The 24,097-nt window shown below is 55.8% G+C and overlaps 2 protein-coding genes across 3 annotated transcripts; one reads left to right on the plus strand and one right to left on the minus strand.

The window, feature by feature from the left end:
* Positions 1–112: 112 nt before the first annotated feature.
* On the minus strand, positions 113–2,894 carry TSPAN31 (tetraspanin 31). The gene is made up of 6 exons (XM_032645210.1): positions 2,665–2,894; positions 1,963–2,130; positions 1,610–1,690; positions 1,182–1,313; positions 749–862; positions 113–648 (listed from the first exon to the last, which is right to left on the minus strand). The coding sequence occupies exons 1-6, from the start codon at positions 2,725–2,727 to the stop codon at positions 574–576; spliced, it is 633 nt and encodes a 210-aa protein (XP_032501101.1). The 5' UTR covers positions 2,728–2,894; the 3' UTR covers positions 113–573.
* A 2,291-nt stretch (positions 2,895–5,185) lies between these two features.
* Positions 5,186–23,782, plus strand: AGAP2 (ArfGAP with GTPase domain, ankyrin repeat and PH domain 2). Of its 2 annotated transcripts, none has more exons than XM_032645205.1 (18): positions 5,186–5,463; positions 11,985–12,043; positions 12,688–12,775; positions 12,962–13,047; positions 13,195–13,342; positions 14,384–14,518; positions 14,848–14,957; positions 15,386–15,544; positions 15,706–15,792; positions 15,876–15,980; positions 16,416–16,578; positions 16,753–16,872; positions 17,606–17,734; positions 18,985–19,133; positions 19,235–19,325; positions 19,442–19,664; positions 19,793–20,048; positions 20,228–23,782. In XM_032645205.1, the coding sequence occupies exons 1-18, from the start codon at positions 5,304–5,306 to the stop codon at positions 20,468–20,470; spliced, it is 2,511 nt and encodes an 836-aa protein (XP_032501096.1). In that variant the 5' UTR covers positions 5,186–5,303; the 3' UTR covers positions 20,471–23,782. The 2 variants fall into 2 exon arrangements, with proteins under 2 accessions (XP_032501096.1, XP_032501095.1); XM_032645204.1 differs by lacking the exon at positions 5,186–5,463 and adding an exon at positions 9,054–10,311 and having other exon boundaries at positions 20,228–21,254.
* Positions 23,783–24,097: the final 315 nt, after the last annotated feature.

Below are 24,097 nucleotides of genomic sequence, written 5' to 3' on the forward strand. Positions count from 1 at the left end.
AACCATTTGGAAGATGGAACTTCCCCGCACATTCTCCTTAGGTCACAGGGCCTACATAGTCAGTGGAGCCCCTCAACTAACTAAAGAGAAGAAAAGGCACTTACGTTGCTTCTTTGATTATGGAGTTTAAATGGTTTTTATTTTTATATTCACTGAACTTCCCCAAACCGAGTCCTGCTTATTACAAGAGTGCTTGGTTTTCTCTCTGGATCTGTCCCTGATTTACTCTTGGAGCACAGATGTGTTGAGATGGTCTAGTATGTGGAAGGGAGAAGAGGGGAAACAGCCAGGAATGACTCCAACCCCCATCCCATTTCATGCACTGCCAGGAGCTTCCCATATTCACTTAGGGAGAGAGGAAGGAAGGTTTTTCTTTATTCCTTATAATCTTACTCCCAACAAAACATGTCAAGGCATAAAGCCTAGCTATTCAGTCATCTTTAGGGAGCATGGCAAAGGGCCTTTCCTTTTTCTCAAACAAAAAGGGCTATAGACCCCAGGTTTTCCCTAAGGGAGGAAGAAGAAGCTTAGGGAAAGCAGACAGCAGGAGAGAAGTCAGAAGGATCCAAAGTCTCATAGAAAGGCACTGGGGTTGGCTCGAGGATCCTTCTGATTCCGAAATCTCATTGCTAGCCACAAACCAAGGATCTGTAGAAGCAAAGGGAAAGAGATAAGCACCAATTCTGAATCTCTGGGGCTAAGCCTTAGAGATGCAGAGAAAGGACATAAGGGAACTAGAGAATGTTACCTCTGTAAAGCTAAAGAAGAGTCCAACGCCCCCCAGGATTTTCAGGGCTTCATCGGAATGCTTAAGAAACTTTTCTCCACACATCTGGCATGTGGGGCTCCGGCTCTTGCAGATCTGAGGATAAAACACACGTATGTGTGTCTGGAGGATGCAGAATCGCTACAGTGCTCTATCCTAATATCTATGGTGAATGACCCTAGAAACTATCTTCCAGTTCCTGATCAGTACCCTACAGACTGGAATCTCACTTGGCTAATTCTCTAGTCTCTGTATCCACCCCACCACTCCCACCAGCACACAGCCCCAATACAAGTGAGCTACTAGAGAGAGGCAATCACGTTCAAACTCAAATCTGCCAATTTGGGCATTGGCCTTGCCCAGTGTCAGTCCATTCCTGCCCTGGCACCCTGCACGCTTTCCCACACCAACTCACTGCAGTGCAGAAAGCATAATCTTGTTGGTCCAGGGTTGTGAGGTTGAACAGGCCACAGCAATCAAAACTTCTTTCCAGTTCATCCCGGGTCTTGTTGCTCATGACCCACCAGGAAGCATTGATGACATCTGTCTGGAGGGTACAGGCAGAAGAAAATTATTTGCTGCTAACCTTAAGAACCCCCTACACCCTAATCCCAGTTCGAGTAAAGGGAGTTAACATCCTTCAGAAGCAAAGGTGCAGACACAATAACTGTCCACTTCCTCTGGATCATCCTCATGGACAATTAGCCAGACATCCCAGAGGAAGCAAATGGCTCCAGATTCTGGAAGTAGTGGACCTAAGAATGACCTTTGGGGCCAGACTGAGAGTAGAGTTAGAGGTTAGAGGCGGAGAAAAATCAAGTACCTGAAAGGGCACCCTCTTACCTGTTTGCTTAGGTTAATAGCCAGACATGAGCAAGAGATTCCAAACTGGAAGATGAAAACCAAACCAAGGATGATCATGTACTGAGAGGAAGAGTTATGGAAAAAAACAAAAAAGTCCTAGATTCTTTTATGTTCCGCCTATAATAACTATCTGATCTAGTCATAGAACTTATAAAATTATGTCAGTTGAAAACAATAAAATCATCAGCTTCTGTTTCATAGAGTATGGTATAAGGGAGGGCAAGGAGGCATATCCCCAAGATCCCTGAGGTCTCCTACCCTTGTCACTAACTTCCTAGCTGACTCGGCCCTCCCACGAGCCCCAGTGCCCCCATCACTTCAGGTCAGGATACAAAGAACAGCAGTACTTGGTGATGGTTGACAGCACCCACCAGTCCAGCCACCGCGATGAGAAGAAGGAAGACTCCCACAGCGATGACTCCTCCGATGATGTGGATGCTGGACACCAGACCCAGGCCCCTAGCCCAAGCAGCCACTCCAATGAGCAACAAGCCTACCAGCTATGGGAAACAGAGCAGGTACATCTGAAAGAATTCTAGTGTGCACCACAGCCAAAGGCCATGGCGGGGGCGGGGCCCGGGGGTTGGACAGAAAAGAACTGAGTTTTGTGTGAATGAAGGAGAGGAGGTGCTACTATCAGGGCCGGGAGCATCCCTGGGCGTTCCTCCCATCAGAGGTCAGAACGTCTGGGATAGGGGTGGGAGGTGGCAGGGATAGTAGAGTCTATGAATATGAAATGGAACGTTTAGCTTCATCCATCACTTCTATTTGGGAGAAACTTAAGTTCACAAGAGGGAGGGCTGGGCCTTTATGCCCACAGCCTTCAGTTCATTACCCCCACCCCCAGACAAACCCTCTGGTCACCGGAAGTCTCCCCTCATCCCACGGAAGTCCCCAGGAATTCCCTCTTCGCCGGAAGTTCCCGGGAATCTTCCCGGAATCCCCAGTACACCCCTCTCCCCATCGGAAGTACCCTAGAGATTCTCCCTGCTCGCTTTTCCGCCCGGAAGCTTCCCCCACCTCCAAAACCTCACCATGTAGACTACGTTGAGCGCGCACAGCGCATTCTTGGAGCAGGCAAAGCCTCCGCAAACCATCTCCCCAGCTTTGGGGACCCAAGTGGTCCCAAGGACTTGGGGGGAGGGTCGTGGGTACCGTCTTCTTGGACCCCGACAGCTTCTGTCTCTTTAAATCGAGTCCAGCCAAACCCAATCCTCTGCGCCTGCACCGTCCCACCCCTGCCTTTGCATTGGCGAAACTCGGGGCTAATCCAGGACGTCGATGGCCTGAATGCCAATCAATCTGCATTGCGTCACTGAACCGCCTGCCGGCCCCTCCTTTAGGTTCTTTATTGGATGAAACTTAAAACTGGGGGCAGGGCTTCCAGAGATTCTCAAAGTGACCAGAGCCTAAACTTCAAAACCCCGGATTGAAAACAGAGCTTTCTGTGGTGGCAACTGGAAGAGGTCTTATCCGAGGAAGGAGGCTCTAGAGAAACTCCGGTGAAGAGAGAGAAGGTGCCGGTGAAGAGAGAGAAGGTGCAGCTTCGAGGGCCGGGTGAAAGGGCTCCTCCCCTCAAGGGAGTGCCCTCCCGCCCCTTTCCCCTTCTCCTGCAGTGACTTCATGATGACGCCCTCGTTCGCTGCTATTGCGTCACACGCTGGAACACCCAGAGAAGCAAAATATTGAGCTATTTACCCCGGCTACAGAGGCCCCGGGTTGGGAACAGCGACACCTAGCAAATACATGTTTGCAAGTGCGTCCACTGGTACACATAGTCTGTTCCATATCCCCTCCTAACGGGATGTGTGAACATGCTAGACATTCAATATGAAAAACAGCAGCCTCGGGCCGGCGCATTCCTGTATGTGACAAAGCCACAGGTACAGACATGACTGTGCTGGAGTCTTCAGAGTACATGCCTGATCCTGGGCGCGTAAAAAAAAAAAAAAAAAGACAAAGGGAGGGGTCTGGAATATGCATAAATATGAGGGGAAGGAGGAGTCCACATTTTCACTAGGCGCGGCCGTAGTGGTTGATCAATATTTGTTTATTATTAAATAAGTGCTTTGACACAGGGCCTTCTTCGTGGGGATGGGAAAGGGCATAGTCCCTCTTTCCCCCAAGAGAAAGAGGCAGTCATAGTAGGAACACAAATGAAAAACCTCCCTTCAAACCCACAGAATGATTTACATTTGTGCGTACTTAGATTCTATGACTGCGTAAGTGGCATCATCTTACCGCTAGAGTCAGACTGCATGGGTTCCAACTTTGCCACTTACTAGCTGTGTAACCTTGGCCAGTTACTTAAGCTTTGGCCTGTGCCCATTTCCTCATCTGTAAAATGGGGATAAATAACAATACACCTACCTCTTGGGTTGTTGTGAAAATTGAATGAGTTAATATATGTATGTAGAATGCTTAGAACAGTACCTGGCACATAGTAAACACTCATTGTTAGTTATTATTGTTCAGGCTATTTTACAGTTGCCCGTGGGTAATCCTAACCCTAATTCTCCTCTCCAGCTACACATTAATATATTAAAATCCTCTATCCTTAACAAATTAGTATCAGTTAGATACGCAGGAGAAGAGACATTTGGCAGGGCCAGAAAGGTTTGAGTCCTGAAGCAAAATGATTACATCAAACTATCCACTATTTCCCCCCTCACCCACCCCTGCATCTTCATTCTGTCCTTCAATTCCTCATCCACCCTCTTCTCTCTCAGGTCCTAAATCAAGGGCAAGACAGTGGTATTAGGGATAAGGGGAACTTGTTGGCAAGCATCTTAGTTGGCTGGTGTAGTGAAAAGGGTATCAGGACTATATTCAAAAGACCTAGATCGGTATCCTTGTGTCACCTCTTACTGGCCTCTCTGAGCTTCAGTTTCCTTTTCTGCAGAATAGGGATAAAAATCCTACCCCTTGGGCCTGTCGTGAAGTCTATATGTGTGAAAGTGTGTTGTAAACTATTAAGTATTATAGATGAGTTAATTATTATGAAACTAATTGAACATGGAGCCTTGTGGTTTTGTCTGATTATAGGTTACTGTCCTCCATAACCTGTTCTCCCTGTACCTACTTGGCCCTTTAAAGCAGGAGGTGGTTGCAGTGGGGAAGCCGACTAAGGAAGGGTTACATTGCAAGAGGTAAGTATTTGAACTCTTTGGACGTGCGGAGTAGGTGGGGAGTACAACGGTAAGCTGGAATGCAGGGCATTAAAGGTGGCAGACCGGGTGTGTACGGATTCCTGTAAGAGTTTGAGACTGAATACAAACCTGTAGGTCATCAAGAGTTTGGGATTACACCTGGGACCTGGTGTGCCACATTTTCCCAGCACCAACACCCATCTTAATTAGCCACCTCCCGCAGGATGCCCTGGGATGCTTGTTAAGGTCTCTCCGTCCACCTGGCTGGGGAATCATAGCAGGAACCAGCTGGCAGAGCTGATAGGCCAACGCTAGAGGGGGTGGGTGGTGCAGGAGGTAGTGCCGACCCAGGCTGTGGGTTTGAAACTCACCAGTCAGGAAGTGAAGTCGACAGACGGAAGGGCAGGCAGGGGAGGGGAGTTCTGGGGCGCAGCAGAAGAGGCCTTCTGGGGTTTGGGGGCTGCGGGGCCATGGGCTTCAGGGCCAGAGGTTGCTTTTAGCCCAGCAAGACAGATCTGGGCAACATGAATGTCCAGAGGCAGTTGGCTGTAGCTGCAGTGAGAGCAGAAGTCAGACGACATGAGGTGACCAGGCAGGCTCTAAGCTGCCTCAGGAAGCTGGCAGAGAGGGTGAGCGACCCTGAACTTCGGGACAGCATTCAGACCTCAGTGGACCGCATACGAGGTAAGAGAAGGATTAGCTCCCATCTTGGGTGTATTGGGGACCAGCAGGGGCATATAAGGGCTTGCTGGAGCATACAGCACTTCCCAATCAGCCACTTTCTAGTCCCCAAGATGGAGCTGGGACTCTGGGGGAAGAATATATTTGGAAAGAATGGAAAAAGACATGGGAGGTATCATTCTTCCTCTTTCCCCAACGCTGATCCTTCTCCCAGGGGATCAAAATACAGGTCACTGCTGAGCTGAACTTGACAATGGAGAAGTGGGTGAGCATGGGGAAGACAGGCCGTGACAGACCCATGGTAGACTTGGACCCTGCCTGGGGAGTCCGGGGCAGGAAGCAGTTTGGGGCAGGAGGTTCTGGGACTGGATAATGTGGTCATTCCCAGGACCCATGAAGGATCAGTGACCTCTTGTTCTCCAGCTGTAGAGAGAACACACACACACACACACACACACACACACACACACACGCACACGCACACACACACCACAACAGATTGAAATACACCACGCAGAGTATCTCAGGCTCCCAGACATACACTAACACTCACATAGCATGCTCTGCACAGCCGAAGTGCAAAGAAGTTCCAAGGACTCTCCTCGGTCCCCTCTCCTCCCCGTGCTCCCGTTCCTGTCGGCCCCCCCCCACACCTTCCGCCCTTCGTCCTTAGTGCCATTAGAGCAAGTGATGACAACACAGGGAGGAAGTGCGGGTATAGCAACACCATCCGCCACATCCTCCTGCCCACCCCAGCCTTCAATCCTGTGGTGGGGCCCTGGCAGGAACAGCTTCTCTATCCACAAGGCCCCACCACTAAGGAACTGGTGGAACTGGAGGCCACCTCTGGTCTGGTGTCATCTAATTTGCCCTGAAGCTGCAAAGAGCCAATAAAAGCCGGCTACTTTGCTCATGAAAGGTGTCTGGGAGAAGCACATCCTCCATCATATCCTGGTCTCTTCCAGCCTCTCCATTCTTATCTGTTTACCTGGGTTGGGGTGGGGGGATGGGCAAGATACTGTTCTTTCCATCAAGGATACCTCCTGCCAGACCCCTCTGATAGTAGAGGCCGTCAGAGCATAACTTGGGGAAGAACCAGTTTGGTTCAGGTTCCTAAGGGAACAGTCTGATTCCCTTCCCATTTCCTTTCTTCCAGTAGTGCCCCTCTCACCTCCTGTCCCCCACCATTTGCCAAGAACTATAGCTGATACCTTCCCTACAGCTGTTGGAAAGGCAGACCTAGGGGGGAGTGGCCCCATGGGGCCTCCTAGGGAGGAACTCCAAGCTCCACCCCAGCAGGAAAAGAAAAGGGTGGGGGAGGAAAGAGGTTTAGTCAGGTAGAGGAACTCAGTTTAGCTCTGGAGAGGAGGGAGTGAGGAGGGGTGGGGGCTGAACTCTTTGAGAAGACCACTCTTCATAAGTGATTTTTGTTCCACTCTAAGAGTCAGTATTCTGTTCCCATTGAACTTAAAGGAAAACTGAGGCCACCAAAGGAAGGAAGGAGAATTAAGCCAGAATCAGCAAATCTTCACCTTCTCTTTCAGAAAAGGCTGCTGAAGGGTCTTCTGTTCTGGGGATGGTGTCATCCTGACGCTGCGGTGGGAGGGGGGCTCTGGGGGGCGGTGCTGACCTCGGGACAGGTCCGCGGAGGGAAAGGACACCCAGCATCCTGGTACTGCCCCCCTACCTTACCCCCTACCAGGCCGAGCATGCCGCTGGCTTCAGCCTCCGAGAGCCGCCCACAGCAGCACTTATTATAGTCTCCGCTGCGTCAGGAGGGTGGGACGCCAAATTAGGGGAACGCTGAGACTCCCCAAGTCCCAGGGAGGGGTCTCCAAGGCTGAGAGGAGGCCCCCTCGACGCCCACCCCACAACTGCCGGTCTCAGCCTCTGTCCCCCATCGGCCTACCCCCTTCAGCCTTCTCCCTGGGCTGGAGGACAGTAAGCCTTCAACTCCAAGGTCCCTAAAGGGATGGAGGACACAGAGCAGACGTTTTCCATTCTTTCTGTCTGTCTCCTCTTTAACCTTCTAAAAAAGCCCCACCCCGGAAACCTCAGGAGATTGAATGGAAACCCAGAAGAGGCCTGTACCCTCTGCCTCAACTGAGGGTGGTCTTTATATTCGGGGCGCTAAATACCCCACACGTGGGTAACCAGGTGTGAAGGTGGTGCCTCCATTAACCCCAAATCCCCTGGCGGGTGCCCCCGCCCACCATACACACCGATCCTCCTCTCTGCTTATCCCCGCTGTTTCTGAGGCACTCTTGGAGCTACGGTTGCTATGGAGACCGGATGAATTTTGGTATGGGGGGTGGTGTCAGTCTGTAGACGTATTCCTTCTCCTTCCACCCCGAGCTGGAGTCTTTTGACTCACTTTTCGGCCTGTGTTCCCCGACTCCTCAGATCTTTCCCCTCCTGAGGCACCCCCTCCTTCCACCCACCCTGCTAAGTTCCATGTTTGTCCCCATCCCCAGGGAACACTTTCCAAGTTCACTTTGGGACAGTTAGGCTCAAGTACGGCCCAGTCAATGCACCGCGTATGGAGGGTGGGGGTGAGCGAGGGGGCTGGGTCATGGGGAAGGGGACTCGTGCAAGTACCTGGGGGAAACAAGGGGTCCTGGGAAAGAGATTTCAGGGCTCCCCACTTTCCCACACCAGCTTCCCCAGAGTTGGCAGTGAACCCGCATTTGCTCCGTTTTCTCCGAGGATCGTCCACCCATACACCGATCTTTACTCTCGCGCCTAAATGTCATACACAACAGTAGTGCTCCCTGACCGGGGTGTGCTAAGGGAGGGTGCTGGAGTGTTGGAGTAGGTGAGTCCAAGTTCCAGGAAATCCAGCCCAGGATTTGGGAGGGAAATCCAGTCCTGGATTTTGCACCGCCTTCGCAGACAGCCGTGCTGGGGGAGAGAAGGTGCGGGGGGAGATAGAGTGGGGAGGGGGGCCGGGGGCCGCCTCCTCCTCACTGTGAGGGGAGCGCCCGGACACAGCGCGCATCCGGACCAAGCCGAGCCCCGGCGAGCCCCCCAGACCCTGCGCCCGGATCTCACGCCCGTCCTCTCCTAGACCCCAGACCCGTGGGTGCCCACCCCCTCCGGCTTCCCTCCTTCCTCCCCCGCCGGCGCCTGTATCTCCATCCCCAGCATCCTCCCCGCGCCCCTGCGAATCCCCCGCACGACCAGCCCCATTAGCTTCCCACCCTCCTTAAGACCCCCTCTCCGACCCCCCATCCGCGGCCCCTGCCCCTCGAGTCCCCATCCCCAACGCCTCCCCCGCACCGGTTCTTCTCCCTAGCCTCGGGTTCCTCTTTTCTGCCCCCTTTTCCTCCCTCTCCCCTCTTTGCCCCTCTACAGTCCTCCCCGCCCTCCCCCGCCCATCTCAGCGCCGCCACCCAGGCCGGGGTGCGGGGTCCGGCGCGCCTCCCTGGAGCAGCACCAAGGTCCCGGGGCTCCAAAGGGGTGGGGGGGCAGGGCGGGGAGCATGGGGAGGGGGCGCCCCGTGTGATGGGAGGGGGGCGCAAGCGGAGGCGGCGGCGGCGGCGGCGACAGCGGAGCCGGGCCGGGGGCTCAGCGGGGTCCGGGGGCTGGGGGCAGCGAGCAGGGCGGCCCCATGGCCGGGCCCCCCTGAGGCAGTCCGGGGGAGTCCCCTCCCCTCCCCAGCTCGGGGGTCTCGGGGCCCCATGAGCCGGGGCGCGGGCGCGCTTCAGCGCCGGACAACGACCTACCTCATCTCGCTGACCCTGGTCAAGCTCGAGTCGGTGCCTCCGCCGCCGCCTTCTCCGTCTGCGGCCGCAGCTGGTGCCCCGGGGACCAGAGGTACCGAGACCGGGGATCCTGGTAGCCCCCGAGGCGCGGAGGAGCCGGGCAAGAAGCGGCACGAGCGTCTCTTCCACCGGCAGGATGCGCTGTGGATCAGCACGAGCAGCGCGGGCGCCGGGGGCGCCGAGCCCCCCGCCCTGTCCCCGGCTCCGGCCAGTCCGGCCCGCCCCGTCTCCCCGGCTCCCGGCCGCCGCCTCTCCCTCTGGGCCGCCCCTCCCGGGCCCCCACTCTCCGGGGGGTTGAGTCCCGACCCTAAGCCCGGGGGCGCCCCCACCTCCTCCCGGCGCCCCCTGCTCAGCAGCCCGAGCTGGGGGGGTCCGGAACCCGAAGGCCGGGCGGGCGGCGTCGTCCCGGGTTCTTCCTCCCCGCACCCCGGCACCGGCAGCCGGAGGCTCAAGGTGGCGCCTCCTCCGCCGGCTCCCAAGCCTTGCAAGACCGTGACCACCAGTGGCGCCAAAGCCGGCGGGGGCAAGGGCACCGGTAGCCGCCTGTCATGGCCCGAAAGCGAGGGCAAGCCCAGGGTCAAGGGGTCAAAGAGCAGCACCGGGACTGGAGCTTCTGCCGCTGCTGCTGCTGCTGTCACCGCCGCCGCCGGGGGAGGGGGAGCGGCAGCCACGACCGCAGGTGGGGTCGGGGCTGGGCCCGGAGCCCGCGGGAAGTTGTCCCCTCGGAAAGGCAAGAGTAAGACCTTGGACAACAGTGACTTGCACCCGGGACCGCCTGCTGGCTCTCCTCCTCCGCTAACCGTCCCAGCAACCCTGGCTCCAGCCGCTGCTGCCACCGCCGCCTCCGCGCTGCCCACTGGGCCTGCACCTCCAATCACTCTGGAGCCTCCAGCTCCGGGGCTGAAACGGGGCCGGGAGGGGGGCCGAGCATCCACTCGAGATCGCAAGATGCTCAAGTTTATCAGCGGCATCTTTACCAAGAGCACAGGGGGGCCTCCTGGCTCCGGACCTCCTCCAGGACCCCCGGTCCTGTCTTCTGGCAGCGGGTCTAGGGAGCTGCTGGGTGCAGAGCTCCGCGCTTCCCCTAGTGAGTAGGACCAGGGCCTGAGAACAGCGAGGGGAGGGCACCTGAAATGCTCAGCTTGGGGTGGGGGAGCGGTGTGCAGGACTGACTTAGAGAAGCTTCTTTCTTGGGTGGGTGGATGAACCAGGCTCAATTCTCTGCCAAGGACTGGGGCAAAGGATGAGAGGTCCTGGAGAGGGGTGAGTAGGCATTGCGGGACATGAGAGAAGACTTGATTTCAGAGGGACTCAGAAAGCCTCAGAGCTTTCTGGGAAAATAATGCCCTTGGTCAGCGTGGCTGTAGGAAATTGCTCCCAGAGAAGCCCCAGACCCCACTTCCAGCCTCAGCTGGACTCTGGGAGATGGAAACTGGGCTTTGCCTTACCCAGAGGAACACTGAAGGTGAAAGGGATGAGGAAGCCTCAGTTTCTCCTGAGCACTTGGGGTAGGTGGCATAAGCGTGACCTTGCAGGCAGCTTCTCGCCAGGGACAGGTCTTTTCCTGGGCCGAGAGCAGGCTAGCGAGGCAGCAGGGAGGCAGTGGGTTTCTTTCCAGGCAGTGAAGGCTGATTGGGCAGTAAGGGAGTACGTGGGGGCTGGAACATGCTGAATACTTGAATGTGAAGGGAGAGGGGCTGATAGGAAGCCTCACTTCCCCCACCGCCCACCCCGGCCCCCTAGCAGCATTGAAACCCGCAGGGGACCGACCACGAGTGACTCAGGGGGGTGGAACTGCTGCAAAGGCAATTCTTACCCCTGGAGACTTGGGAGAGGGTGCGGAGAAAGTAGTGTCTTTTTGCGAGGAGGGGGGTGTCTTTATTTATTTATTTTCTGGAAGAGAGAGGTGAGGGCGTCTTGGTTCAGCTCACACTCCCGGGAGAGGAGGCGGGTCCGAGAGCGCGGGCGGCCCCCGGGGTTTGGCTCTGGTGCGGGTGGGAGCAGATGGCTCCGGATCCCAGAGTTCCCGCCGCAGCTGCGGCGCCCCGGGAACGTCCGGCTAGTGTCAGGCGCGGGGGCTGGACCCGGCGGGCGGAAGGAGCATCCTTCCCTCCCCCGTGCCCCCCATCCCTCCCCAGGCCTGTGGCTTCTCTCGGCCAGGGAGTGGAGCCCTTTCCCACCGTTCTCTTGGAGGGTGCTTGTGGGAAGGGTATGGGAGAGGGAGGTATAGAAAAAATCCAAGCTCCATTTCTTGGGCTGTGGGGAGGGGTCAGGGCCACCGTGCCGTTGACCTTGAAAAGGGGGAAGGATATCCTCACCTCAGTTTCTGTCCTGTGAAATGGAGATTGAGGAAGACCCACTCCCTTCTATGTCCCAGCCCCTCTTCCTGAGATCTGCCCTGAGAATCTGTCAGGCCGGTGGAGAGGACACCTTTTCTCCTTCCAGAGGGAAGAACCCGCCACGGTCAGAGCCTTGGTCCCTCGGTCTGGAGCAGGGACCTACGTTTGGGGATATGCTTAAAGGGAGATGCCAACCGAAGTATTTTTGTCTTGCTGGCTCCGTTGCTAAGCAACCACTGAGCGGCAGCAACAGCTGTGGCGAGAGTGGCTAGGATGGGAGGACTGGGGACCACTCTCAAACCTAGCCTTTCCACACAGCTCTCCAGCCCAGGCTGGGCAGCTACAAAAGGAGGAGGGCTAGCTGAGGGTTGGGAGCCCTCCTTGGCCTGGAGCATCCCCTCTTACAACTTTTCCGTTACAGAAGCTGTGGTCAATAGCCAGGAATGGACTTTGAGCCGCTCTATTCCTGAACTGCGCCTGGTAGGTAACCCAGTCCCCTTGTCTGTATGAAGATTGACCTCCCCGCCCCAACCCCGCCCGCCACTGAACTCTCAACTCTCTCTTCTTCACCTCTTCCCTTCCCTCTCTGTGAGAATGGGGAATAGTTTTCCAGTTCTCCTGAGATTCTACCTTCATGGCACCTTCCTAGGACTTGATACATCCGCACAACCTTTTCTTCTATAGTCTCCCTTCTTCCTGCTTGTCCATGGTCCTCTTCCAGGCTACTTATTTCTGACATCTCCCCTCTAGCCCTTCATGTTCTGTTGCCTAGAATTGGGTAAAATTTTCCAACTAGTGCCCAGAGCTGTGACATGCCCCCCACCAGACATGCATCTAGTATGTTTCCTAAACAACACAACACCAAAAAAAAAAAAAAAAAAAAGGTACTGAGTTGTTGACATTCTTCAGCTTGTTGTACACTTCCAGCTTGAGATCATCTCTTACACATGCATGGCCTGATCCTCCCAAATGCTGTCTCCTGACTGACTGTCAGCCAGGCCCTGTAGGACCCTGCTTGGATGATTTAACACTGCCAGTCCCTTTGAGTTCTCTGGAGTGTCCAGACTCAATTATCCTCCTTTCTCTTAATTCCTGAAATCTCTGTTCTACAACCTTGTCCTCAGGGTGTGCTGGGTGATGCCAGGAGTGGGAAGTCATCGCTCATCCACCGATTCCTGACCGGTTCATACCAGGTGCTGGAGAAGACAGAGAGTAAGTTCTCAGGAGCCATAGTAAGCTAAGGATTGGGGTCAGGGATCCAGGCAGTGTGATCAATGACTATGCAGGTATGGAGACCAGAGGGAAGAATGAGGCCAGAATAGCTAAAGTACAAGGAGAATGGGGAGGTTTGGTGACTGTGACCTCTGACCTCCTACCACATCCAACTCTTCTGGACAGGTGAGCAGCACAAGAAAGAAATGTTAGTGGATGGACAGACACATCTGGTGTTGATCCGAGAGGAAGCTGGGGCACCTGATACCAAGGTGAGGGATGAGATGATGGGGTAGGCAGGTGGGCTGGGGTCAGCACTAGCCAAAGGAGAGGGCTCTGGTTTCCCAGGTCTCCTTGGGAATAGCATCCAGAGGAGTGGACCTGTCTGACCATCCATTTGCTCCCTCACGCTCCGCAAGTTCTCAGGCTGGGCAGATGCTGTGATCTTCGTCTTCAGCCTGGAGGATGAGAACAGTTTCCAGGCCGTGAGCCGTCTTCATGGGCAGCTGAGCTCCCTTCGGGGGGAGGGACGAGGAGGCCTGGCCCTGGCATTGGTGGGGACACAAGGTAAGGAGGGGCTGGGGAAGTGCTGCTTTCAGGGGAGTTCCTACTGGGTATCACCCAACATAGGTGAGAGCTTGGTAATGTGTGGACACGGCTACTTGGACTCCAGTAACCCTCTGGAAGGAGCCTCGTCTCCAAATAACTTCAGTAACCCTCTGGAAGGAGCCTGGTCTCCCAAATAAGAGAGTCATTAAACCAAGCATAAACTTACCAAGGTCTGAGAGAGAAAAGAGGACTCTCCAGGATGGAAGGGACGGCTACAGTGGCAGTCCTCATTCCTCTGAGATGTCACCTACCTTGTGTTCCTCACGCTGCCATTTCCTGATGCCACCACCATGGTAAATACAGTGAAAACCTCAGGCCCTAGTGTGGCTAGAAAGCCTTCTGCATCTTCCCCTTGCTACAGCTGGGTCAGGCTGACACTTTTCAAAGGAACTTATCTAAAAACAAAGAGAAGACACAAATGAAATGATGGAGAAAACACAGAGAGGGCCACCAGGCCATCTTTTCCAGCAGAGCCAGGAAAAGCTTCTCCAGTACCCACCTGTATGAAGCCGGCAGGACTTTCTGTCTGGATGCCTATCTTGCAGGTGGCTGCTTCCACCTGTCGCTCGCCTCCTGCTTTCTTGCTGCAGGTGAACAGTCCACCTGTTATCCGTGGACATTCAACCTCTTCCTGGTTCATATGCCAGGTGTCCTCCCACTCAGCTCAGGGTTCATTGAGTTTGCAAGGCTGGGTGACTGTCACTCATGAGTCTCAGCCATTTCAGACCTTACCAGGATGTTCCGTTCACCTCTGGAGTATTCTTTGAAGACACTCACACAGAGCTAACCCACCCTACTCATGCTGCAGCTGGGCATGTGAGCTGGGCTCAGCGTCCACAAAAGGCTTATATGCTCCCATTGCACTGGGTCATAGGAGGGATATTTTCTCATACCCTGTCCTAGTGGTCCCAGTCTAGGACTAGAGCCCTAGAGAAAGGAAAGCAGCAGAGTGGGGATGGGGCCCCCTCATCCAGTCCTCCCCCTTTCTTGTCCCCTTAGACCGGATCAGTGCTTCCTCCCCTCGGGTTGTGGGCGATGCTCGTGCCAGGGCTCTGTGTGCCGATATGAAGCGCTGCAGCTACTATGAGACTTGTGCAACCTATGGGCTCAATGTGGACCGGGTCTTCCAAGAGGGTGAGTGTGGCGATCCCCACATATGTGGGAATCAGGGAGCCGGGGACTAGGATATTCTTGGAGGTCACACATCCAGGCCTCTCTCTGTGAGTGACAGGAAATTAACCTGCATAGGAGGGAGGAGGGACCAGGGAGGTCAGAGAAGGTTTGCTTCATAGCCACAGGTCCTTCTGGACAGGAGGAGCTGGCTAGGCTACAGGTGGCATGAAGGCCACAGTGACAAGGAAGTTGGGACCTATGTTATCTCCTGGGGAGTTCTCAAAGCTGGGCAACGAAGGGTGGTCTTGGGTATCTGCCCCGCTCATTCCTCCTCCTCCCCCTCCCCTCAGTGGCCCAGAAGGTGGTGACCTTGCGCAAACAGCAACAGCTTCTGGCTGCCTGCAAGTCCCTGCCCAGCTCCCCAAGCCACTCAGCTGCTTCCACTCCTGTAGCTGGGCAGGTGAGTTGGGTTTTCAGGGTCCACAGAGGGGCCGGTAGGAATCAGAGGAAGGGCTGATGATCCAAGGACAGGTACAGAGAACCCAAGGAGGTTGCGGGGGGCAGATGGAAATGGCAGTGATACCATTTGTAGAAAGTGCGTTGGACTGGAAATCAACCGGGCTTGAAACACCCTTTGCAGCGTCCTTGAGCAACTCACCTAAACGTCACAAGGTTGTCGGGAACATTGTATGGCATAATACTTGTGAAGTCAACCTCTGCGAAATCTAAAGCACTGTGACAGTGCTAGTGAGGAGTTTTAGTATTAATGGTAACACAAATAAATGGTGATGAAATGAAGGAATATCTCAAATTCCTCAGAGCTAGATGTAACTGTAGCTTGGTGCGGGGGGGCATCTCAACCGTTCTGACCCCTCCATCTGCCTGCAGGCTAGTAACGGCGGCCACACTAGCGATTACTCTTCTTCCCTCCCATCCTCACCCAACGTTGGTCACCGGGAGCTCCGAGCTGAGGCAGCTGCCGTGGCTGGATTGAGCACCCCAGGGTCCCTGCACCGGGCAGCCAAGCGCAGGACCAGCCTTTTTGCGGTATTGGACATTCTAACCTCCTGTCATCCTGTCCTCTGTTACCTGCCCATCTTCCCTCATCCCTAGACCTCTCTGTTGGGCCCTTCTTCATCTGTCTTCCCTGTCCTTTCGTCAGCATATCCCTCTATCCACCCTCTAACTGATGCCAGTAACCATTCCAGAATCGTCGGGGCAGTGACTCTGAGAAGCGGAGCTTGGACAGTCGGGGAGAGACGACGGGGAGTGGGCGAGCCATCCCCATCAAACAGGTGGGTGGCCCAGGGACCGGGGGCAGGCTGGGGGTAGGTGCTCTTAACTGGTTTCCTCCCATATGCCTCTTTCCGTTCTCCAGAGCTTCCTACTAAAGCGAAGTGGCAACTCCTTGAACAAAGAATGGAAGAAGAAATATGTGACCCTGTCCAGTAATGGCTTCCTACTCTACCATCCCAGCATTAATGTAAGTGCTAGAGTCTGGCTGGGCCACACTGGCTGGCCTTGGATGCACTTCTAGCTCTCCCAGTCTGTGCCTCTGACAAACACCAACATCGGTTCTGGGAAGCGCTAGTCCTATTCTTTTCAGTTTAGCAAACATCTGTTAGGCACCTACCATGTGCCCATGCAGGAGATGGAAATGTAAATACATCTCCCTAGGACTTGCAGTCCAGTGGGAGAAAATGGAGGAAGGACCTCCACCTGGCCTGCCATTCGGGGATGCTTTCTGGAGGAGACAGTGCTGGGCCCGGTCTGTTGGGCTCATCCCCTAGAGCTCATCCCAACCAGTCCGCTCCTAGAGCCCCCCTCCAGCCCTTCTCTAGCCGATATTATTGGCTGCTTCCCAGCACCACTGAGGACCCCAACCTTCCCTATACTCTCAACCCCTATACTGCCGCAGGATTACATCCACAGTACCCATGGCAAGGAGATGGACTTGCTACGAACAACAGTCAAAGTCCCCGGCAAGCGGCCGCCACGGGCCATCTCTGCTTTTGGCCCCTCAGCCAGCATCAATGGGCTGGTGAAGGACATGAGCACTGTCCAGATGGGGGAAGGCCCTGGTGAGTGGGGCTGATGACAAAGGGGCAGGAGAGGGGCCAGGGCTAGGGGTAGTAGGGAAGAAGGGAGTGGGACTGGTTAAGCGGGAAGGTGGGTGATGAAGAGGGACCATGGAAGGAGTGGGGCCCAGAGACTGAGTAGCTCACTGAGGATTTATCTTCTTCCCCTTCTGACAGAAGCCACCACTCCTACCCCAAGCCCGAGCCCCAGCCCCAGTTCCCTGCAGCCACCACCAGACCAGACATCTAAGCACCTGCTGAAGCCAGACCGGAATTTGGCCCGAGCCCTCAGCACTGGTCAGTGAGGACTCACCCTCCTTCCACTGTCTTCCAGATCCAGATGGGATGCAGTGGGAAGTGAAATTGGGGTGGGAGCTTGGAGGCTGAATGCATGAGTGGACACCTTGAGCATCAACTGGGTGCCCAGGCACCCAGCTCAGTCATACCAGGTTTAGCATAATGGCTAACACAACTGGGTTCTAGAGCTAAGCTGCCTGAACTTGAACTTGAATCCTGGCTTGCCACTTGGGCAAGTTACTTGCCCTCTCCACACCTCAGTTTCCTCATCTGTAAGAGGGAGATAATAGTTTCTACCTCAGACAGTTGCTTTGAGGCTTATACTGAGAACATGGTGCAGCACATAGCCAGCCATCAATGTTTGGAATGTTTGGAAATACGTATTTTTAAAAAATAGCAAGTAACATTGTAACAAATGGTCCTCACAACAACTTTGTCGGGTCAAGATTATTATCCCCATTTTAGGGATGAAGAAACTGAGGCTCAGAAGATTAAGTGACTTGCTCAAGGTCTCAAGGCCAGTAAGTGGCAGAGCCAGGATCTGAGTACAGGTCTGACTCTAAACCACTCATCTGCCCTCCTCCTCAGGAATGATCAAGGGGGACCTCCTAGAGAGGGTTGGCTGAGGAGGGCGACCCTAAAATGCCAAATCTAGTTCAGGGGAGACAGGCTATGGAGAAATCAGGAAATCTCTGGAGGGGGCAGCTGAGGCAGCTGTGTCCCCCTCCCTAAGACTGTACCCCATCTGGAGACCTGAGCCCCCTGAGTCGGGAACCCCCTCCTTCTCCCATGGTGAAGAAGCAGAGGAGGAAAAAGTTGACAACACCATCTAAAACTGAAGGCTCGGCTGGGCAGGCTGAAGGTGAGGCCCTGGTGGACAGTTCTACTCCCACCCTGGACCCTCACCCCGAAACTCCAGATCCCTGACCTCACTCCTGCAGGAGGAGGAAAAGTGCCTGCGCTGAGTGCTTGACTATGATTACCACTCTGCACATTATTCAGTGAAAAATGGATGGATGCCCCTCAGCCCCTGTCCTTCCTCCCATTCCCCAGCCAATGCCTTTTACCCCAGTAGTCCCCAGCCCGTTCTCAGTGACCCCCCACGTCTGCAGCTCCTGCCCCCCCTCCTAATGACCCTCTCATTCCTGTTGCTGCCCTCAACTCTGCTTGTCACCCCAGCCCCTGCACCCAGAAGGCCCCACAACCCCCAGGGACTCAGCCCCTGACCTCTGTGTCCCCCACTGACCCCCAGGGACTCAGCCCCTGACCTCTATGTCCCCCACGACTCCTCAGCTCCTGGGCTCTGACCACCCAGCTCCTGTTCTCAATAACATCCTGTGATTGCCAAGCTCCCCCAACAGCCTTTGACTACAATGATACCCATTCCTGCCCCTAGTGACTCCCCCCAGATCCTTGAGACTCCCTCTGAACCCCAGGGACCCCTCACCCCAGGCCTGTGAACTCCTGTCCCCTTTCCCCGTGTTCACTCAGATGCTGGCCATCCCTTCCCCTCCCAGAGACCCGGCTCCTCACTGGTCATGATAACCAGTCCCCACCGCCCCTGCTCTCTGCCGGGTGCTCAGACCCGGGTTCCAGATCTGCCTACTGTCATGGCTCTTGGCTTCCGCTCTACTCTGCTCCGGGGCCACTGACTTTAGTTCTGCTTTCTCTCCCCATCTGTCTGTCCTGCTTTGTCTCTGGAACTGTCTGTCACTATCTCTCTCTCCATCTCTCCATCTGCCTCTTTTTCTTCTTTCTTCGTCTCTTTCTCTCTTCTGCTTTTCATTCTGTCTCTATCTCCTTCGCTTCGGGAAACCAGCCAAGCGCAAAATGTGGAAACTAAAATCCTTTGGTAGTTTAAGAAATATTTATAAAGCAGGTAACAAGCGGGGAGCTGGGTGGGGCGCTCAGCTGGGGTGCAGAGGGGCGGGGGTGCTCCTGCCTTCCCCTGCATGTGCTCGGGCTTCCTGCTCTCCCCCACCCTCTGCTTCCCCAGTGACTCTGCCCCACTCCCAGGGGCTTGGGATGGATATCAGGGAGGAAGAGGGTTTGGGGAAGGCAGCTCCTGTTTGAATTCTGTCCCTCATGACCCCATCCCATCCCCCCACCCAGAGGAAAACTTCGAGTTCCTGATCGTGTCCAGCACTGGTCAGACGTGGCACTTTGAGGCAGCCAGTTTTGAGGAGCGGGACGCCTGGGTTCAGGCCATCGAAAGTCAGATTCTAGCCAGTCTGCAATGCTGTGAGAGCAGCAAGGTCAAGGTAATGGGTCGGGGGTCGGGCGGAGAGCAGAGGTGAGTGTCTGAGGAGTCCGGATAAAGGCTCAGAGGGAGAGTCAGTACTAACCCCAACCCTTCCTGCAGCTGCGCACAGATAGCCAAAGCGAAGCCGTGGCCATCCAGGCGATCCGGAACGCCAAGGGGAACTCTATCTGCGTGGACTGCGGGGCCCCCAGTGAGCGCAAGGGAGCAGTGGAGGGACGTGGGAGGGAGTGTGGTTCGCTGGAATTGATGAATGCTGGGGTGCCCGTGCTGCTCGGCCAGGAGCTGACCCCTGCGTTCCGTCCCCAGACCCCACGTGGGCCAGCCTGAACTTGGGCGCACTCATCTGCATCGAGTGTTCTGGCATTCACCGGAACCTGGGCACACACCTGTCCCGCGTTCGCTCGCTCGACTTGGACGACTGGCCGCGGGAGCTGACCCTGGTGCTGACAGCCATTGGCAACGACATGGCCAATCGCGTGTGGGAGAGTGACACGCGGGGCCGTGCCAAACCCACGCGGGACTCTTCGCGGTACGCGTGCAGGAGAGGGGTAGGGGAGACTTAGGGTGTGCGGCTCCCGAGAGGGTCCCCTGGGTAGGGAGCAGAGGTCCTGGGTGCGGGGTCCCTAGAGCCCTTCCCGTTGATCCCTGGTCCTGCAGGGAGGAGCGTGAGTCATGGATTCGCGCCAAGTACGAGCAGCTGCTGTTCCTGGCGCCGCTGGGCACTTCCGAGGAGCCGCTGGGCTGCCAGCTGTGGGCCGCGGTGCAGGCCCAGGACGTGGCCGCCGTTCTCCTGCTTCTGGCCCATGCGCGACACGGGCCGCTCGACACCAGCCCAGAGGACCCGCAGCTTCGCTCCCCACTTCACCTGGCGGCCGAACTCGCCCACGTCGTCATCACGCAACTGCTGCTATGGGTACGTGAGCGCGGAGATGGTAAAGGGGTCTCTGAGGGCTCCGTCTGGCAAACAGCCAGGCGCGGGAGAGCCCGAGGGCCCCACAGGGACTCTGGAAGTGGGCCCGGCGATCCCGGCGAGCCGGCGGGCGGGGATTGGCCCCGGGGACGCTCCGTAACACGGCCGTCTCCGCCCTTTAGTACGGCGCCGACGTGTCCGCCCGCGACGCGCAGGGCCGCACGGCGCTGTTCTACGCCCGTCAGGCTGGCAGCCAGCTGTGCGCCGACATCCTCCTCCAGCACGGCTGCCCGGGTGAGGGCGGCAGCACAGCCACCACCCCCAGCGCGGCCACCACCCCCAGCATTACCGCCACGCCCAGCCCCCGTCGCCGGAGCAGCGCCGCCAGCGTGGGCCGAGCCGACGCCCCCGTCGCGCTGGTATAGTTGCGCCGCCGGAGAGACACCCCCTACCCCACCACGGGCCGGGCACGACCACACTGGGTGGACCGCTGGACAGATGCACCCACTCACCTCTCCAATCCGCACCCCGTCCCATGGGAGCACTTCTTACCCCCCCCCAAGAGGGCACAGCCCCCACGCCTCCCAGAAGACACAAACTCACCTCCCTCTCCCCAACGAGGCATGGAGACCCCATCTTGACACGCTCCCTCTCCACTGTTTGCACCCTCGGATTGCTCTGGGTCTACCCTCTGGGTGTTGGCGGGAGGGGACGCCCCCGTCGCGGTCCCTGCTCCTGGCCGTTTGGATGTGCCCGCTCGCGCCCCCTAGGGGTGGGGGAAAAGACCCAGTCCTGCCTGTGCTCGACAGTCCCACGGCGCGCGAGCACTTACCCAGGCTGGCTCCTGGGGCAACGTCACGCCACAGGGAGGGGTTAGTAAGTGGGAGGGCTAGCCCTGGGACTTGAGGCCAATAAGGGGGACCCTACCCTTTCTATGCTAATCTCACTGCCCAGTGAAGGGGGAAGGGCAGCGAGGGGCAGGACCCCTGCTGCCCATGGGGGTAGGGGGTCCCCAACCCTTTCCGTGAAAGGGACCATGAGGAGTGGAAATCAGGACGTTCCCCCCACATCCACCCATGGATGGAAGCTAGAGGGTCGGGGGAGCCTAAAGCTTGGGTCCCTCCTCACTACCATCTCGGGAGGGAGAAGGGATGGAGCAGGAGCGGGCTAAGGGGGACTTGGGAGGGGCCTTGTAATTTATTGCTTTGTTCCCCAACAAGGGGGCGGGGGCGGGCAGGGCTTGGGGAGGGCGTTTCAGGGTAGGGGAAGCCAAGGGTGGGCAGAGGGTGGGGTGGGGTGGGGTGCTCTCGGGTTGTGAGTGTCTGTGACCGTGACTGCGTACCTGTGACTGTGCAGCGCCCGTGGTGATCTGGGGTAGGCGGCACCCCTACAATGGGACCCCTCCCCCACTGTTCTTCCTGTCCAGCCCCTCCCTTCCACTGGAGCAGCTCCAGACCCAGCCCTCAACCGCAGGATCCCTCCCAGCCAGGGTTAAGAGAATGTGAGGTGGCTGGGAGGGTCTCCAGGCCCCCTGCCTCATACCCGGAAAGGGGGTGCTGGGGTGAATTTACCTGGCCCAGCCCCGCCTCCCTCAGTCAACCCAGCCCTTGGGCCGTCTGTGTCAGTGGTTTCCGGTATTTTTTTTTTTTTCCTGGCTAAAATATTTTGCAAAGGACCAGGTAACTGGGGAGAGGAGGGGGCGGGGGCAGGGGGGCAATACCGCCCCTCATCTCCTCCAAGGCAGGTGGTGTGAATCTTCTTCAACAGCAATTAAAGAGGAAGTGATTTTGTCTAGGGGGTGAGCTGCTGGTCTGTTTTTGAAGAGTTGGGTCAGGGAATGGCCTTGGTCAAGGTGGGGAATTGGAGGTGGGAGAGGGCCAGGGAGGGTGCCTCCTGCTGGGGCTGGTGTCAGGGCAGTATCCAAGGGCGTGGAGGCAGTAGGTCAGATGCTCCATCATGTACAACAAACAGTTCCAGGTTCATGTAGTGGAAGGAGACAGGCAGGTCAGGGCAACAGTGGGGACCCAGGGAGCAGAGGAGTCACTAACTCCCAAGATAACTCCTGTTTTGGGAAGGAGTTGGGGTGTGGAGCTTAGAGAAGAGGACAGGGGAGGGGGGCTGCTGGAGGGGTGAGAAGATAGAGTAGCTTTGGTTAAGAGCAGGAACTTTGGAGTCAGATCTGATTTTGACACTAGTACCTCCACTTCATAGTTAGGTGATCTTGGGCAGGTTACCTTGGTGGCATCTGTTTATTTGTAATCTGAACAATATCTGTTCAGAGGGCACCTGGTAGGGGCTCCAACATCAGTCCTGGAGGACTGCCCCAGGCCAGCCTACCCACTTCGAGCACCTGGTACCAGAAGTAGAGCTTTATTGTAGGGGTCCCTCTCCTGGCAGGGAGGGAAGGGATGGAAGGTCTCCCAATCACAGATGTCCCTGGCGTCACAAACTCCATGTTCAGCTGAGGCAGACATTTGCCCACCCCCATGTCATGCACAGGACTGCAAGGACACAGCAGCCTGAGGCCGGCGCAGCCGCCAAGAGCTGCAGCATCTCGTGGTTCAGCATATAGGCAGTCCCGCTTTTCCTTGTGTGCAGCTGAAAGCATTTGACCTGGTAGAGGGACCGGCGGGCGGCGGTGGGCCAGCAGCCGGCACGGGCTGGGCAAAGCCACACACATGTCAGCTACCTTGACAAACCAGTCTGTGGCCCAGCGTCCTCCGGTAAGGTTGGTTCTGGCCCTCTGCACCCCTCATCCCCACGAGGGACATTCAGTTGCAGGTGCACCACTGAGCTGGTGGCAGGAACAGGCCCAGATCCCACTCACATGGGAGGCCCGGGTTCTACAGGGCCCTAGGCTGGGTGACCACCTAGCACAGCACCCTGACCCAGGAAAAGGTGGATTCAGAGTTGCAGGTGCAGTAACAGGTGCAGATGCAGGCATATGGTCTGGGAAGGCAAAACCTTCCCAGAGGAAGAGAGGCAAGTAGCAAAGAAGCCTCAACTGGAAGACCCAGCCACCCCTCCCCTCTTTCATCAGAGACCCTGGACTCCCCCACTCCATCCCCACTTTCCTTCTTGGTGGCAAAAGCTCCCTCCCTTCCTCAGTAGCTCAAGAGTGTGAGAGACTATGGGGAGGAAACAAGGACCCTGGAGAGAATGAAATGACCTCAGGGAACCACAGGCCAGCGGGAAGTTCCTTTCGGTTCCTACCAGAGAAAGGTGGTCAAGGTGTCAGCACCCAATCAAATCCCCACACTAAGTACTCCACTGGCTCCTTTTTGTCGTGGGCTGCATCTTGGCCTGTGGGAAATGTGAAGGGTGGTCATGGGTGGGGTGACAGAACACTGAGCCCTCCAGACTGTAGCTGAATAGGACTCTAGAAGGGGACTCCCTGGGAGCTGAAGGGGAGCTGCTGCCCCTTAACATCCACGCCATCTTCCCAGCTCCCCATGGTGTGCTCACCTGGATTCCTGCTGCCATTCGCCATCCCCTCTTCCTCACCCCCTCCTGGTTACCATCTGTCAGACACCCTGCTCCCCTCCTCTTGTGTGCCTTAGCACAGCTGGGAGTTTTACCAGAAGCCAAAGGAAAGTAAAGAGGAATTTATTATTGAAAGTACAATGATTAAATCTAGTGAGGTCTCTAGAACTCTATTTTCTTGATTATTTATTTATTTTTATTTTCTACTGAAGTACAATTGATTTACAGTGTTGTGTTAGTTTCTGGTAAACAGCAAAGTGATTCAGTTACATATATATATATTCTTTTTTGTATTCTTTTCCATTATAGTTTATTACAGGATATTGAATATAGTTAGTTCCCTGTGCTATACAGTAGGACCTTGTTGTTTATTTTATTTATAGTGGCTTGTGTCTGCTAATCCCAAACTCCTAATTTATCCCTCCCCCACCCACTTTCCCCTCTGTTAACCATAAGTTTGTTTTCTGTTTTGTAAATAAGTTCATTTGTATCTGTTTCTGTTTTGTAAATAATTTCATTTGTATCACATTTTAGATACATAAGTGATATATGATATTTGTCTTTCTCTT

The sequence above is a fragment of the Phocoena sinus genome, chromosome 10 (genome assembly GCF_008692025.1).
Source record: "Phocoena sinus isolate mPhoSin1 chromosome 10, mPhoSin1.pri, whole genome shotgun sequence".
Lineage (NCBI taxonomy): Eukaryota > Metazoa > Chordata > Mammalia > Artiodactyla > Phocoenidae > Phocoena > Phocoena sinus.